At 39.7% G+C, this 14,888-nt stretch overlaps 1 protein-coding gene across 1 annotated transcript in view; it reads left to right on the forward strand.

Annotated features, from left to right (window-relative positions):
• col21a1 (collagen, type XXI, alpha 1) overlaps nucleotides 1-14,888 on the forward strand; it is a 65,892-nt gene that overhangs the window by 14,249 nt on the left and 36,755 nt on the right. The window contains exon 9 of the mRNA XM_079473505.1: nucleotides 10,574-10,636. Within this exon, the coding sequence (XP_079329631.1) occupies nucleotides 10,574-10,636 (63 nt within the window). The remainder of the gene's footprint in view (nucleotides 1-10,573; nucleotides 10,637-14,888) is intronic.

The following is a 14,888-nucleotide window of genomic DNA, read 5'->3' on the forward strand; positions in this document are numbered from 1 at the left end:
CAAAACAGTATGCAAACGGTGGCGAGGAACCCAAAACTCCATTGGAGGAGAAAAAAAACCTCGGAGGGAAACCAGGCCTAACCAGGGGATTCCAGTTCCCCTCTGGCAAAAACTGCAGCCTCTGCACAAGCTCAACAGTGCTTGCACAACAAGGCGAAAATAAAAAAAAAATTAGATTTAAAATTATCATTAATAATCTAATAGTGGCTGAAGTTTTGTAGGGACGTCACTTCCTTCGTCCAGCATTTGTCAGGTCTAGGAATGGATTGCGCCCTGCCCGCTCCGCTCTTGTAACCTTGGAACAATGAGACAAGACTGGCTGAGAGTAGAGTACTGTTCTGCACTCTTTGATGCAACAAATGCATCAGTTGTTATTGGAAGTGTCCCTGGTTCCGGTTGATCTAACTAGTGCAGCCTAGATCTTTGAAATACATATATTATGATAATCTAGTGTATGCAAGATTAAAAAGATGCGTCTTTAGTCTAGATTTAAACTGACAGAGTGTGTCCGCCTCCCGGACATTGCAGGGAAGACTGTTCCAAAGTTTAGGCGCTAGATAGGAAAAGGATCTGCCGCCTGCACTTGATTTTGAAATTCTAGGTATTACCAACTGACCTGACGCCTGAGAGCGTAGTGCACGTGATGGACTGTAATACGTAAGAAGTTCTCTCAAGTAGTGAGGAGCTAAACCATGTCGGGCTTTATAGGTAATAAGCAAGATTTTAAAATTTATGCGATGCTTTATAGGTAACCAGTGCAAGGTTGACAGAACCGGGCTAATATGCTCATACTTTTTTGTACGTGTAAGAACTCGAGCTGCCGCATTTTGGACCAGTTGGAGTTTTTGTAATAGGCCTGCAGGGCAACCACCTAATAGTGCATTACAGTAATCTAGTCTTGATGTCATAAAGGCATGTATAAGCTTCTCCGCATCTGATGATGACAGCATATGACGTAATTTAGATATATTTTTAAGATGGAAAAACGCAATCTTACAGGTTTTGGCGACCTGGTTCTCAAATGACAGAGTACTATCGAATATAAAGCCAAGATTCTTAGCTGAAGATGAGGGTTTTATGGAACATCCATCAATAGTTAAGCAGTATTCTTGGTTGTTACGTAGGGCGGTTTTCGGTCCGATAAGTAACACTTCAGTTTTGTCCGAGTTCAGTAATAAAAAATTGCTACTCATCCACTTTTTTATATCGACAATGCATTCCACTATTCGATGGAATTGCTGTGTTTCGTGAGGCTTCGAGGAAATATAAAGTTGCGTATCATCAGCATAGCAGTGAAAGCTTACTCCGTGTCGCTTTATTATATCTCCTAGGGGTAACATGTATAATGCGAAGAGCATAGGCCCTAGTACTGAGCCCTGTGGTACACCGTACTGGACTTGCGATTTGCGTGATACCTCATTGTTTATTTTTACATATTGGAAACGGTCGCATAAATAAGATCTAAGCCATTTCAAAGCTATTTCCTTAATACCGACATAATTTTCAAGTCTATGTAGGAGCATGCTGTGGTCAATGGTGTCGAATGCAGCACTAAGATCTAGCAGCACCAATAAGGAGATACAACCTCGGTCGGACGCCATAAACAGATCATTTGTAACTCTAATCAGAGCAGTCTCTGTACTGTAATGTGCTCTAAATCCAGACTGGAAATCTTCATTAATCTCATTCCTTTGGAGGAAGGAACATATTTGAGTTGAGACTACTTTTTCCAGAACTTTAGATAAGAAAGGTAGATTCGAAATAGGTCTATAGTTAACTAGTTCTCCAGGGTCCAGATGGGGTTTTTTGACAAGGGGCCTTATAACAGCCACCTTATATGCTTTAGGCACATGTCCTAATGTCAGAGATGAGTTAATAATGCTAAGTAGAGGATCTATAATTTCTGGGAGCATCTCTTTCAGAAGATTTGTAGGTATAGGGTCTAGCATGCATGTAGTCGATTTAGATGATCTAATGATTTTCGATAGTTCATCGTGATCTATAGTAGAAAATAAACGTAATTTCTCCTTAGGGGTGCTGTAGTAAGTCGTTTGTTCAGCGGGTTTCGCATCTGGTTGCATAGTTATAATTTTCTCTCGAATATCTTGGATTTTATTTGTGAAATAGTTCATAAAATCATCACTGCTATGCTGGTATACAGCATCAGAAGTCGCTGACGATTTATTTTTGGTTAATTTAGCCACTGTATCAAATAAAAACCTAGGGTTATGCTGGTTTTCTTCTATTAGTGATGAAATGTAGGCGGATCGAGACGTTTTTAGGGCTTTCCTGTATTTTTTTGTACTATCCTTCCAGGCAGTACGAAATACCTCTAATTTAGTCTTTTTAAAGTTGCGCTCCATTTTTCGTGCCGCTTTCTTTAGAGCCTGAGTGTGTTCATTTTTCCACGGTGTCGGTCTGTCATTTTTAATCTTCTTTAAGCGCAAGGGAGCAACTATGTCTAGCGTTTCCGAGAAGGTGGCATTAATATTTTCAATAGTAAAGTCAAGATCTTCAACGTTATTACTCATGCTAGAGATTTGAGACAATTCAGACAAATTATCAAGAAACGCACCTTTTGTAGTCGAAGTTATTGTTCTACAATATTTGTAACTTGGAGTTTGATTTGCCACCATTGGGTATTGAAGCAAGCATGATACCAGATAATGATCTGAGATGTCTTCGCTCTGCTGAAGGATTTTAACATCGACCACGTTTATACCGTAAGACAAAATTAAATCTAAAGTATGATTACGAAGGTGAGTAGGTCCTGACACATGTTGACTAACGCCCATGGAGTTAAGAGTGTCTTTAAAAGCCATTCCTAAAGCATCGTTATCATTATCTACATGAATGTTAAAGTCACCAGCAACAAGGACTCTGTCTGCAGACAGTACTAGTTCTGATAAGAACCCACCAAAATCTTTAATAAAATCTGTGTGGTGCCCTGGAGGCCTATATACAATAGCCAGAATAAATTTTAAAGATGTTTTGTCCTTAATATTAGGTATTGATGCATCAAGTACCATGACTTCAAAAGAATTATATTTAGGATTAGACTTCTGAGAAATGCTAAAAGAGTTACGGTAAAGTGCAGCAACACCTCCCCCTCTGCCTTTTAGGCGAGGCTCGTGTGTATAATAGTAATCTTGGGGGACAGACTCATTTAACGCAATATAGTCATCTGGCTTTAGCCATGTTTCTGTTAGACAGAGCATGTCTATTTTATGATCTGTTATCATATCGTTAACAAAAAGTGCTTTATTAGAGAGAGATCTAATATTTAGCAATCCGAGTCGTAACAGTTGATTATCTGTATTATGTTCATGTTTAGTTAGTTTAACGTTAATTAAATTACCTTTGAGAGGTTTACGCTTTATTTTATGTTTACTAATCCGGGGGACAGACACAGTCTCTATTTTATGATGTTTGGGAGAAAGTATTATCGCATGTAGTGTATTATGTGTGTTCTGCAACGTGAGACGGCAAGCAGACCGTTGGTTAAGCCATTCAAAGAAAGAATTGACAGTACCCGTGATAGCATTTTGTATGAACTTACGCTTGAACGTCCTTAAAACCTTCCAAGAGAAAGACAGTGGATTGAGTGGAGAGATACATGGCTCTCAGAGACAATCCAGAATGAAATCATTCAGCTGTATGCCTGCGCTTTTCAACGTGAGGTTGTCTCGTGCCACAACTAGTCCGTACTTCGGACTGACAGCTGTTGGAACCACAGACTCCATTACAACAGAGCAGTTCTCGCTGACACTGCAGTACGTGGATGAAAATTTGGAAATTAATTGATTTTCTTGGATTTTACAATGCCCCCAACAGCAGCGGAGAGATCCTGTTCAGGTGCAATAAAGATTTCTCCGGCTAAACATCCCAATTGAGCATCTCCATGGATATTGTTTCGATGGAGCTTCTAACATGTCAGAACGGTTTTTGGGTATTCAAGCGTTTCTTAGAAAACAGTGTCTCCTGGGCTGTCTGTTCATTAAATGAACATTAATCCGCCGCCAAAGCAGCAGACTGTTCATAGTCCAATACGCTCAACAAACATGGTCACGACGGTGATGACAGACGCCTCCCTGCTCGGCAGGTGTGATGTGCGCAACGGGCATGCAGTGTCGGGGCTTTGGGCCCCTGCCTGCAGTGGCATATCAATTGCCTGGAGTTGCTGACTGCTGGGCCTGCTCTCAAGAAGTTCTACCTCTCATTCAAGACGAGCATGTGCTGCTCTGTTGACAGCAATGTCAGGGTGACATTTTTGGTCACGGCAGATGTCGCAGAGTCAGCAGCGGATGGAATCCCTGCGGACCACTCTTCCCGGGCGACCTCAACAGGACAGCCGATGCACTCTCTCAGCAGGTTATGCGCCACAGAGAGTGGCGACTTCACCCCTCGCTGTCCAGCTCGTTTGGTCGCAGTTCAGGCCGGCACAGGGGGTCCTGTTGCCTCCCTGGACACTGCCATTGCCCGTTTTGGTACGCCCTGACCAAGGTCCCCCTCGGCACAGACACCTTAGCGCCCTGCTGCCCGCGGGGCAAGCAGAAGTAAGTTTCCCCCCAGTGAGCCTCCCTGCACAGGTTCTGTGCAAGATCAGGGAGATCAAGTACTGCTAGTTGTGCCCTATTGGCCCAACCAGACTTGGTTATCAGAGCTGATGCTTCTGACGACGTCCTCACTGGCCAATTCCTCAGAGAGAACCTGCTTTCTCAGGGGAATTGCACATTTTGTGACCTGAGACCAGAACTCTGGAGCCTACACGTCTGGCTCCTGGACAGGACGACAAGATCCTGAGTGACTTGGGATTACTATCACTCAGTCCAGGGCTTCCACTACTAGGCATCTGTATGCCTACAAGTGGCGCCCTTCTAATCCTGGTGTGCTTCCCGGTGGGAAGACCCGCAGAGTGGTGTGGTCAGGGTCGTGCTCCAGGAATGATTGGAGTGCAATCTCTCCCCTTCTACCCTTAAGGTGTATGGTTGGTAGTGCTCATCCTAGACTTGTGTCGGTTCGACACAACGTCGAGAGAGTGACAGAAAGGGAACATCTTGGTTACGGATGTAGTCTCAGTTCCCTGATGGAGGGAACTAGAAGTTGTGTCCTTTATGCCTCAACGCTTTGCCCACTGCAGCGACCCGGGTATCCTTCCCAGGTTCCTCAGCCCAAAAGGTGAATGAATGGGCTTGCCATTCGCCAATTTCATTGGTCTTTTAAAAAGTACATGAGAGTTGATCCCTATCTGTCGGTTTGACACAATGTCTCATTCCCTCCATCAGGGAACTGAGGTTACATCCGTAACCAAGATGTTTTCAGCATGCCAAAGCCAGCGCACTGGGTGCCCTTAACTGTGCCGAACTGCTTATAATGCGCATGGATGTCCTTCGGGATGATCCAGTATCAGATACAATGCTACAAACTGTATCCACAGCAGGTCTTGAAATACAAGGATAAAGCAGGGTGGCAAATACACCAGCACATTTTCGACATGCAGCCAGGCCAGAGTAAGATGCACATGGTGATGAGAATTCTATGAAGCTATGGACTTGGTCACAGCAGAAATAAAAAGAAGATTCGATCAAGAAGGTATGAAAACAACAGCTCTCAGAGAAAGTGTGCTTATAAAGGCAGCAAACAAGGAACAAATTGTGGATATTGATTCCCTTCACCTTCCATTGCACTTTGATAAAGCCCGACTGGAGATTCAGCTGAAAATGATAGGAGACCTCCACACCAATACTCCCAAGACAGTTAAAGCTACAAACATATCCAATCTCCATCCACAAACAAGGGCTATTTTTAACGAAGTCGAAAACCTTATTAAGCTCTGCGTAAGTCTCCCTATTTCAGCTGCTTCATCTGAGAATATTTTCCACTGTCACCCTTCTGAAAACATGGTTACGCACCACCATGATGCAAAAAAGACTGACCCACCTTGCTCTGATGCATGTTCATGGAAATATACTGGATAGTTTGGACATTAACGCACTAATGCGCGACTTCATCAGTGTCAACCCAGAGAGAAAGGCGACATTTGGGGTTTTGCATGCAGGCCTGTAAGGTAAGCAGTAAGGTTATTTATTTGTATTTAAATCAAATTGTGGCTGATAGGTCTAAAGTCATTATGTGTACGAGTTGATCGTGCAGTTGTGTTTAATCATGTGAATTATTTGCCCATGGAGGTTTATCCCTATACGAACAGGTTTATATGGCTATATGCATTTATTTATGTGTGTGTTTGTTTTATATGTCTCTTATAATCACACTGGCATGCTTCCTTATTATCGGCAGCAGCTAATTTCACATTCACACATCGTTTCAGTTATTTATTAACAAACTATTAGTGGCTCTGTCCATGGCACAGTCATAACTTCAGTCCTGGCAAAAAAAATTAATCACAGCCCCCCCTGTTTAAAATACGTTCCCGCGGCTATGGCGTCGAAGTGTGGCTCTTGTGAACGTGCACCATAGACTGACATGACAGAGGAGAATATATCGATTAAAGTCATTATTTTGGTTAGTACCCTTACAGAAGTTATATAGGTTGAACTATATTAATAATAAATATATTTTGTATATTTAAATGTTCAAAAATTAAATAGACAAAAATATTTTATATCTATATGTTAATCTATTTTACAATATATGTTAAAAATAAATTAAAATATTCGATTTCAGTCCCTTTCTTATATTTTTCACATATATTAAACATGTGTTAATACAGTGGTTATGCAAAAGTTTGGGCACCCCTCTCAGATTTCATGATCATTTGCTCTACCTTTATAAGAGAAGATCACAGCAACGAGATTTGTTTACCTACAGAGACGTAGACATTTTAGTGTTTTCCAGACCGAAATTCTTAGAGTAGTTTTATGATAATAAAATTAAATATAAAAAATGGGATGTGCAAAAGTTTGGGCACTTTTTAATCGCATTCATTTCAAGACCTGTAACGATTAAAAGCTGACAGTATGCAGCACAAAATTGCTTTGATTAGCTCGTGAGACCTTCTATTACAAAGACAGGTGGAACCAATCATGATAAAAGGCTGTTTAACATAGGTTATTGCTGGCTGTCCTTGTCCTCTGTATTTTCTTAGAGTGTAGCAAGATGGGGGCATCTAAACAGCTCTCAACTGACCTAAAAACTAAGATCATTAATTATTATGAATTAGGAGAAGGGTACAAGAAATTATCTGGAAGGTTTGGACTGTCCGTCTCCACAGTCAGAAATGTAGTGCAGAAATGGAAGGCCACAAGAACAGTCCTTGTGAAGGAAAGATGTGGTAGGCTGAAGAAAATACAGGAAAGGCACAGGCGGAGGATGGTTGGAAGGGTCACAGACAAGCCACAGACCACCTCCAGAGAACTACAAGAACATCTGGCTGCTGATGGTGTAGTTGTTCATCGTTCCACAATCCAGCGAACTTTGCACCAGGAAAAGCTAATTGGAAGGGTGATGCCCAAAAAGCCTTTCCTGAGTGTTCGTCACAAGAAGAGTGGTATGATGTATGCAAAAGCACATCTGGACAAGCCAGAAGCATTTTGGAAAAAAAATACTGTGGTCAGATGAGACAAAGATAGAGTTATTTGGTCAGAACAAGAGGAGGTATGCATGGCGAAAAAAACACACTGAATTCCATGAGAAGAACTTATTGTCTACTGTGAAATTTGGTGGAGGATCCATCATGTTATGGGGCTGCATGACTAGCACAGGTACTGGAAACCATGTTAAAGTTGAGGGCCACATGAATTCCTTAGCAGATTCTTGAAAATAAATTTCAAGAGTCATTCACAAAGTTGAAGCTACACCAGGGTAGGATTTTTCAGCAGGACAATGATCCTATGCACTATTCAAAATCCACCAAGGAATTAGTTTTGTATGGAGGAATGGCCCAAAATACCACCTGCCAGACTCCTTGGCTAAAGGAGGCATTTACATGCTGTTATTGCACCAAAAGGAGGCTCTACTAAATATTAATGGTTTAATAATGACTTCACTACTGAGATGTTTCTGTTTCCATAAGGTATAACATATGTTAAAATGAAGTTGCGGCTTCAAAAGTTCAGCAAGTGACAAACTGATGCAGTAATTTTCCTAAGGGTGCCCAAACTTTTGTAATGGGTAATGGATATATTTACATGTATTTATTTCCTTTTATATGTATATAGGTTTACATGCACATCTATGTAAATATATACTTTTGCAATGTCCATAAATGTATCTTTAATATTTGTTAACATATTAGTTTCCTGGTATATTTCACATCTAAAGAAACATATTTTCAATTAATGCTCCTTTAGTATATTTCACATAAAAGTCTTTGACTTTATTAAAAAACACTCCTAACATTTCATTTTACATACATTTATAATCTGACACTCCCTCAATAAATCGTAGCACTAAATAGCAGTAAAAGTTTTTAGTTAAGCGTTTTCTCTTAAAACCTATTCACAAAGCTGCAGAGAGAAAGGGCATGGTCAAACTCATTATAGGTTTTTTTTCAACCTATGCTGGGTTATTTCAAGCCAGAATGCTGGATTGTTTTAATCCATTGTAAAATCAAAGATAAACCATTTGCTGGGTTAATTTAACCCAGTGGTTATGTTTGTCCCCTTTTAACCCAGCATTTGTGTATGCAGATTTTAAAATTAAACAAGTATATGTTCAGTAAATTGTCAGCCTCACATTAGCACTTGTAAACACACACTAAAGCACTTGTGAAATACTAATAAAGTAAATATTTACGAGTCTTGAAATTACCTGACACAGTCATTATTTTTAAGAATTTTTCCAAAAACTGTAAGTTAGGAGCTACATTTGGCCTTAAGATACTATCCATGCTTAAAGGGATAGTTCAGATAAAATCTGAATCATTTACTCATCCTCTTGTCATTTCAAACCTGCATGACCTTCTTTCTTCTGCAGAACACAAAAGAAGATATTTTGAAAAATGTTGTTAGCGGGACCCCATTCACTTGTATTGGTTTTGTGACCATACAATAGAAGTGAAAAGGGACCAGTGGACATAGGAATTTAAGCAGCTATATACCAATGTAATGTTAGACCGTCCAGCCACCTTGTGTTTCCTGGACACACTCCTTAAAAGAAATCATTGTTTTTATCAAAACAATCTTCAAAATAAATTAAAAAAAAATCACAAATATTCTCTGTTTTTACAATGCAGTTCCACACTATCTTGCAAGAAATGAGAGCAAACATCTTAAAACTATTCAGTTTTAGTTTAGTGTTCTCTTGTACGTAATAATTTTATCTCAGGACTGATGAGCGGGAAAAGAGCGTCACCAGAGCATCACACATCGATATAGGATTTTGCCTTATAACCTGGATTATAACCTGCACATTGAAGGATGTACTGTTCCTCCAACAAATACAGTAACATTTCTAGGGTTATATTAGACGGCAACCTGTCATTTCGAAATCGCATCTCAAATCACAAATAAAACGCCTTTTTCCACTTTAGAAATGTTGCCAAATGACGAAATATTCCGTGATGCTGAAGTAGAGAAGCTTATTCATGCATTTGTGACCTCAAGACTTGACTACTGTAATGCACTACTTGGTGTTTGTCCTGCATCATCAATAAACAAACTACAGTTAATTCAGAACGCAGCTGCCAGAGTTCTAACCAGGACCAGAAAATACGATCACATAACCCCAATGTTATCAACCCTTCACTGGCTACCCATTAAGTATCGTATTGACTTTAAAGTTATTTTAATCACTTATAAAGCCTTAAAGGGTTTAGCCACTACCTACATAACAGAGCTTGCATCACACTACAGCCCATCACACTCTCTAAGATCTCAAACCTCAGGACTTCTCATACGTAGCACCTTAACTCTGGAATAGCCTTCCCGACACTATTTGAGGATCAGACACACTCTCCCAATTTAAATCTAGATTAAAGACACATCTTCTCAGCCCAGCATTCACTTAATGCAAAATATGCTAAATAAACCAACGGGAGACTGCTGACATTAGATATTATTTACTAGAATAATTTAACTTGTTATATAAACACAATGTACTGTGCTAAGTTTGACCTTTTTTGTGTTTTTCGGTTCTTCTTATTTTCCCCTGTAAAGCTTCTTTGGCACAATGCACATTATATATAAATAAAATTGAATTGAATTGAATGGTTATTCTTAGTAGAAACCACACATTGCAAAAAAACACTTAATTTAATATTTGTTAGATGACTTGAGACATGAAATGTATAAATAAACATATTTAGAAATGCAACATTAACATCCGTTTGTAAGGTTTAGGATATATGTATTTTAAAAATATGTTTTCAAAATATATTTCAACATCATGTGGGTCAGTGAAAAATAACACAATTTTGATTTTGAGAATAATTTTTCCTTTAATTCAGTGCTGCACTGAATTATCTTGAAATTATCTGATTTTAAATAGTATTATATTATATTCAGATATTGCTAGACATTTGCTAATAGGTAGCATGTAATTTAATGTAGGACCTTGAATCATGTTCTCTAAGGAATTTATATAAACACAAACACATTGCTTTTACTTTCTTAAGGGAGAACAAGGAAGGACCGGAGATCCGGGTAAACCTGGTGCTGCTGGTGCTGATGGTAAGCCTGTGAGTACTGTACAGTTTAATACAACCTCAAATTAACTTGAGCACATGCTGTGTTCAATGCAAGCTCCAGGACTAAAAAATGCATTAAATGCATTGAGACAGTATAGTCTACTGTATGTTATTCATTTGATGACATGTCAGAGAGCAAAGGGGTACGAGCACGAGATCTGGTAATAATGACAAGTGCCACCATTTTCACCATTTAAAACTTTCAACTGGGAGGAAAATCAATAAAACTACAATGGGAAACAAGACTGTGGCCCAGTGGTTAGAGCGTTGGGCTTGTGATCTTTCAATGATCCAGATCCTACATTTATCATTTTGACCGGGCTGCTACATTTCGCATTATATATAGAAAGAAACTTGTTGTGATGGACACTTCACAAATGCTGTGAAGAATTGATGAAATACGGTTAACGGATGATTAATGATTAATATGCGTTACACACAGCAGCATCCTGCACTCTCAGGTGTAATTTAAATTTGACTTATGAATTCTAAACAAAGGTTGAGGGCTGCGTTTTCTTTGTTAACATGCACAAATATTCACAACATATCAGTCAATAAACTGTTTCCATCACCTTAACGGTAAAGGTAAACTCAAGATAAAATCCTGTTAAACTTCTTTGATAATTCTTATATTATCGTTGCATGTCCATTTCCATTTAAGCTTTTTTATGCGCATTTTCAAAACATTAAAATAGATACATAGACATCATCTCAAAGATTGCATATTCCATTACTTCTTCCCACCCCACTAACGCCCCTTTATTCCAGCAATTTACAAATTAAGCACTGCATTCAGCACAAAAGTAATAATCGAATAAAGCGAATCAATTGGTCTGTGCAAGAGACTGAACGCTATTATCATAGAGGCTATGGCTACTGTGGCATTTTAGGGTGAATTCCAATAACATTCATGTGCCCTACGCACTTAGAAGGGCAGATCTTTTGAAGTGCAAGTTCTAGAGGGAGATGAACAACTGTTTTTCGTAAATACAGCTGTTTAAATCACACATAATGAATGCAGTAATAATAAGTAGTTGCCTTCCTGCAGTTACTTTTAAGGACACAAGATGGGTTTTGGTACGCAACCTATCGTGTCCGCAAACCGACTGCCTGTGGCTCTGGATTGCTGATTATAACGTTGTAAATAATCAAAGGCAGACGAAGTACACAGCTTGCTTGTAGTGGATTTGACCCGTAGTATCTGTACTTTCACTCAAGTAAATGTTGTGTTCTGTTCACAAGTCACATAGCATTGTGACTACTATTTAGAAAAATTGTTAATTCAGTGCTGCGGTTGCGTAATGACGTAACTATGTAATGTTGGTGAAGAAAGTCGAGTAAAGATGGTGAATGTTCGCTACTCCGGTCTCGGTTGTTTTTACTGTTGAAGAACTACCTTGCAAGACACCACACGTTTTAAAGACAGATTCTTAAGTAAAAGAACAGAAGTACATGCTTTTAAAAGTACTCAAGTATTAAAAGTAAATTTCCTTTATGTCAGTGGTGCATTGTTTTATTGTCGTATACCTTATGCATCTGATGCAACCTGCTGAATACACTGAGTATCAGACAGTTTCAGTGGTATTAAAGGTGTAGTTCACTTCAAATTTGTACCCATAGACTTTCCATAGTAATTTAGCTTTATATGTTTAGCATACATACAGTATGTTTAGTTTATAAATAATCATGAATGATCGTTTAGCCTTATTATTCTCATTAGCCAACTAGGCCTTTATGTATTTATGAGTAGTGTTTTATATTTTATATATTCCCTTTACCAGTTTTAGCCAGCCAATTTACCAGTAAGTAGTATGGTGCTTGTCTATAGTAAAGGTTAGAAGCCATGTGTTTGTTGGATTTATTACCATTTGTTTAACTACAAGCATATTCTATAGCTACTATGACGAAACTATGGTAATGTTTTTGTTCCTGTTGTTTTAATAAACATAGCTTCATTTGAGTATGGTTACTATATAGAGAATTTTTTTAATTTGTGTATACTGTGGTTTTGCTGCAAGAAAAATCCCTTCTGAAAAAAACAATGGCTCTGTGAATTATAATGCGATTTTTCTATTAAATTTCTCTTTGTAGTGTATTTTGGGTTTTATCCCAATTGGATTTACAGTCCCACCCATATAATCTGTCACATACAAGTAGACAACAAGTATCTGTCAGGGAAATGCAGGGGGAAAAACCCAAGCGCAGGCAGCAGTTGCGAACATGCAACAATATTTGGGTAAAAAATAAAAACCCACGATGGGGGAAAAACAGGAATGTAACTACATATAAACATGAAACAAAAACTTCCCAAGATGGGGCAAAACAAAGAAGCAGGATAAATGCTAAATAAACAAATCAAACCATCAACTGACTAAGAGAAGACTAATGATACACACAACAAAAAACAAGGGAATCCAACAGGGCAAGGCCATCCAAGAGTCAGGGAAACAAGAACTCAACAAGGTACATCGGAAACAAGAACTCAACAAGGTACATCGGAAACAAGAAATTGCACAGGACAGCAAACACAAGGGCATTAAATAGGGAGTCTAACAAAGGATAATCAACAAGAGGCAGGGTAGGGAATGAAACACTGAAGGAAAGCTAACGACAGACGAGAGGGGCGGGGCCAGGGACGAGACCGGAGAGAACGCATACTATGTCATGACCGACCATAATATGTTTCTATCCACACAAATCACAAGGTTCTGTCATGATCCTGCCACTAGACCAAGAAAGACATGATGATGCAGAATCATGACAATATCCATGTGGCGAGCAGAACGGGACGAGAGCCGTGAGGGGTACTGCGCAAGGTTGTTTGTTTTTGTTATATTAAAAGTTGTTTTACGTTCGCCGGTTCCCATCCTCCTTCCTTTCTTTTATTGAACCTTGCGAAATTGGTGCCGAAACCCGGGAGGAAGGAGAGACATGCTGTCGGAGAGCCCTTGCTGCCAAGGTTGATTGCGGTGCTGAAGAGTTCGAGCAGAGCGGACGAGGGAAGTCCACGGGTGGCTGCCCGATGCGGTGGTGCTGGAGCCAGTATGATGATGGGACGTAGACCTCGCTGCCATGCTCCTGGGTCGAGGTGGGGTGGCTGCCGTCCGAGAGGGACCGGAGGAATCACCGCCATTCGCCATGGGCCAGAGCCTGCTGCCGTCCACCATGTAGGGGAGGAGCAGTGAACAGGGGAGGAGCTGCCAGCTGCCCTCAGCCGGAGGAGCCATCGCCGGCCGCCAGAAAATGTGTGATATTTGTCTTTCAAATGTAGTGAAGCTAAAGTCACAAGTACTCAAAAAGAATAATAGGCCTACTCAAGTAATGTATACTCAAAAAGTGTACTCAAGTACAGTACTCAGGTAAATTTACTTTTGTTACTGTCCACCTCTGTGAATAACATTATGCTTTTGGACAGACCGATCAAATCGCTTTTTAAGACGTCACCTGTTATGAGCTGCGAGAATCACTTTCGATTGCATCTGCGTTTTGGACTTTCAAAGATGTGGCGTCTCAGAACTTGCATTTCTTATTGCACACCGTTCTAAAAGTATCTTCACTTATCTGAAATGTTAAGGCGGGCCAGGCAAAGATGATTGGTGGGCCGCATTTGGCCCGTGGGTCACAAGTAGACTAACCCTGGTCTATAGTTTGTCATTATTCTTATTGGTGGAAATAATATATTAAACATAAGTGTTTTAAGACATTGCATATACAAGACAATGTACATTTAATGCTTTACCTTAGATTTGGATACGTAAAACTAAGAAAAGTACTAGAGATGCATTTCATTATTCCGAATTCTCCTGTATGAAAGCAGAGCACTCGGATTAACATTTCAGTAATGTTTTACACACACATACATTTTGCAATCCTGCTGTATGTGTATAACTGAGCACTGGTTGTCTGGGGCCTATTTTCTTTATTCTTGATAATGAATTTCAAAACATATGACATTGTGTGGGCCCAAGGGGCCACTGCTGAAACGTTGAGTGTCTCCTCTCCTAACAATTGTGATCTCACTCCAAACTTTTGATAAAACTTGAAAGCCCCGATAATGCACAAAGCATTGTTTCACTGATCTACAGTATAGTTTTTAATGCTAAACAAACTGTCTTGCTCCGTACCTGTTTGTTAATTTCCCCAGGCTGGGCAGCAATGAGCTAATTGCGGCACCGCACACCCATTCAGCCCGCACCTGTTCCTCGTTTCCTTTTTCCTATTTAATCCTGCCTCTTTTATGGTC

The sequence above is a fragment of the Barbatula barbatula genome (assembly GCF_947034865.1).
Source record: "Barbatula barbatula genome assembly, chromosome: 14".
Classification (NCBI taxonomy): domain Eukaryota; kingdom Metazoa; phylum Chordata; class Actinopteri; order Cypriniformes; family Nemacheilidae; genus Barbatula; species Barbatula barbatula.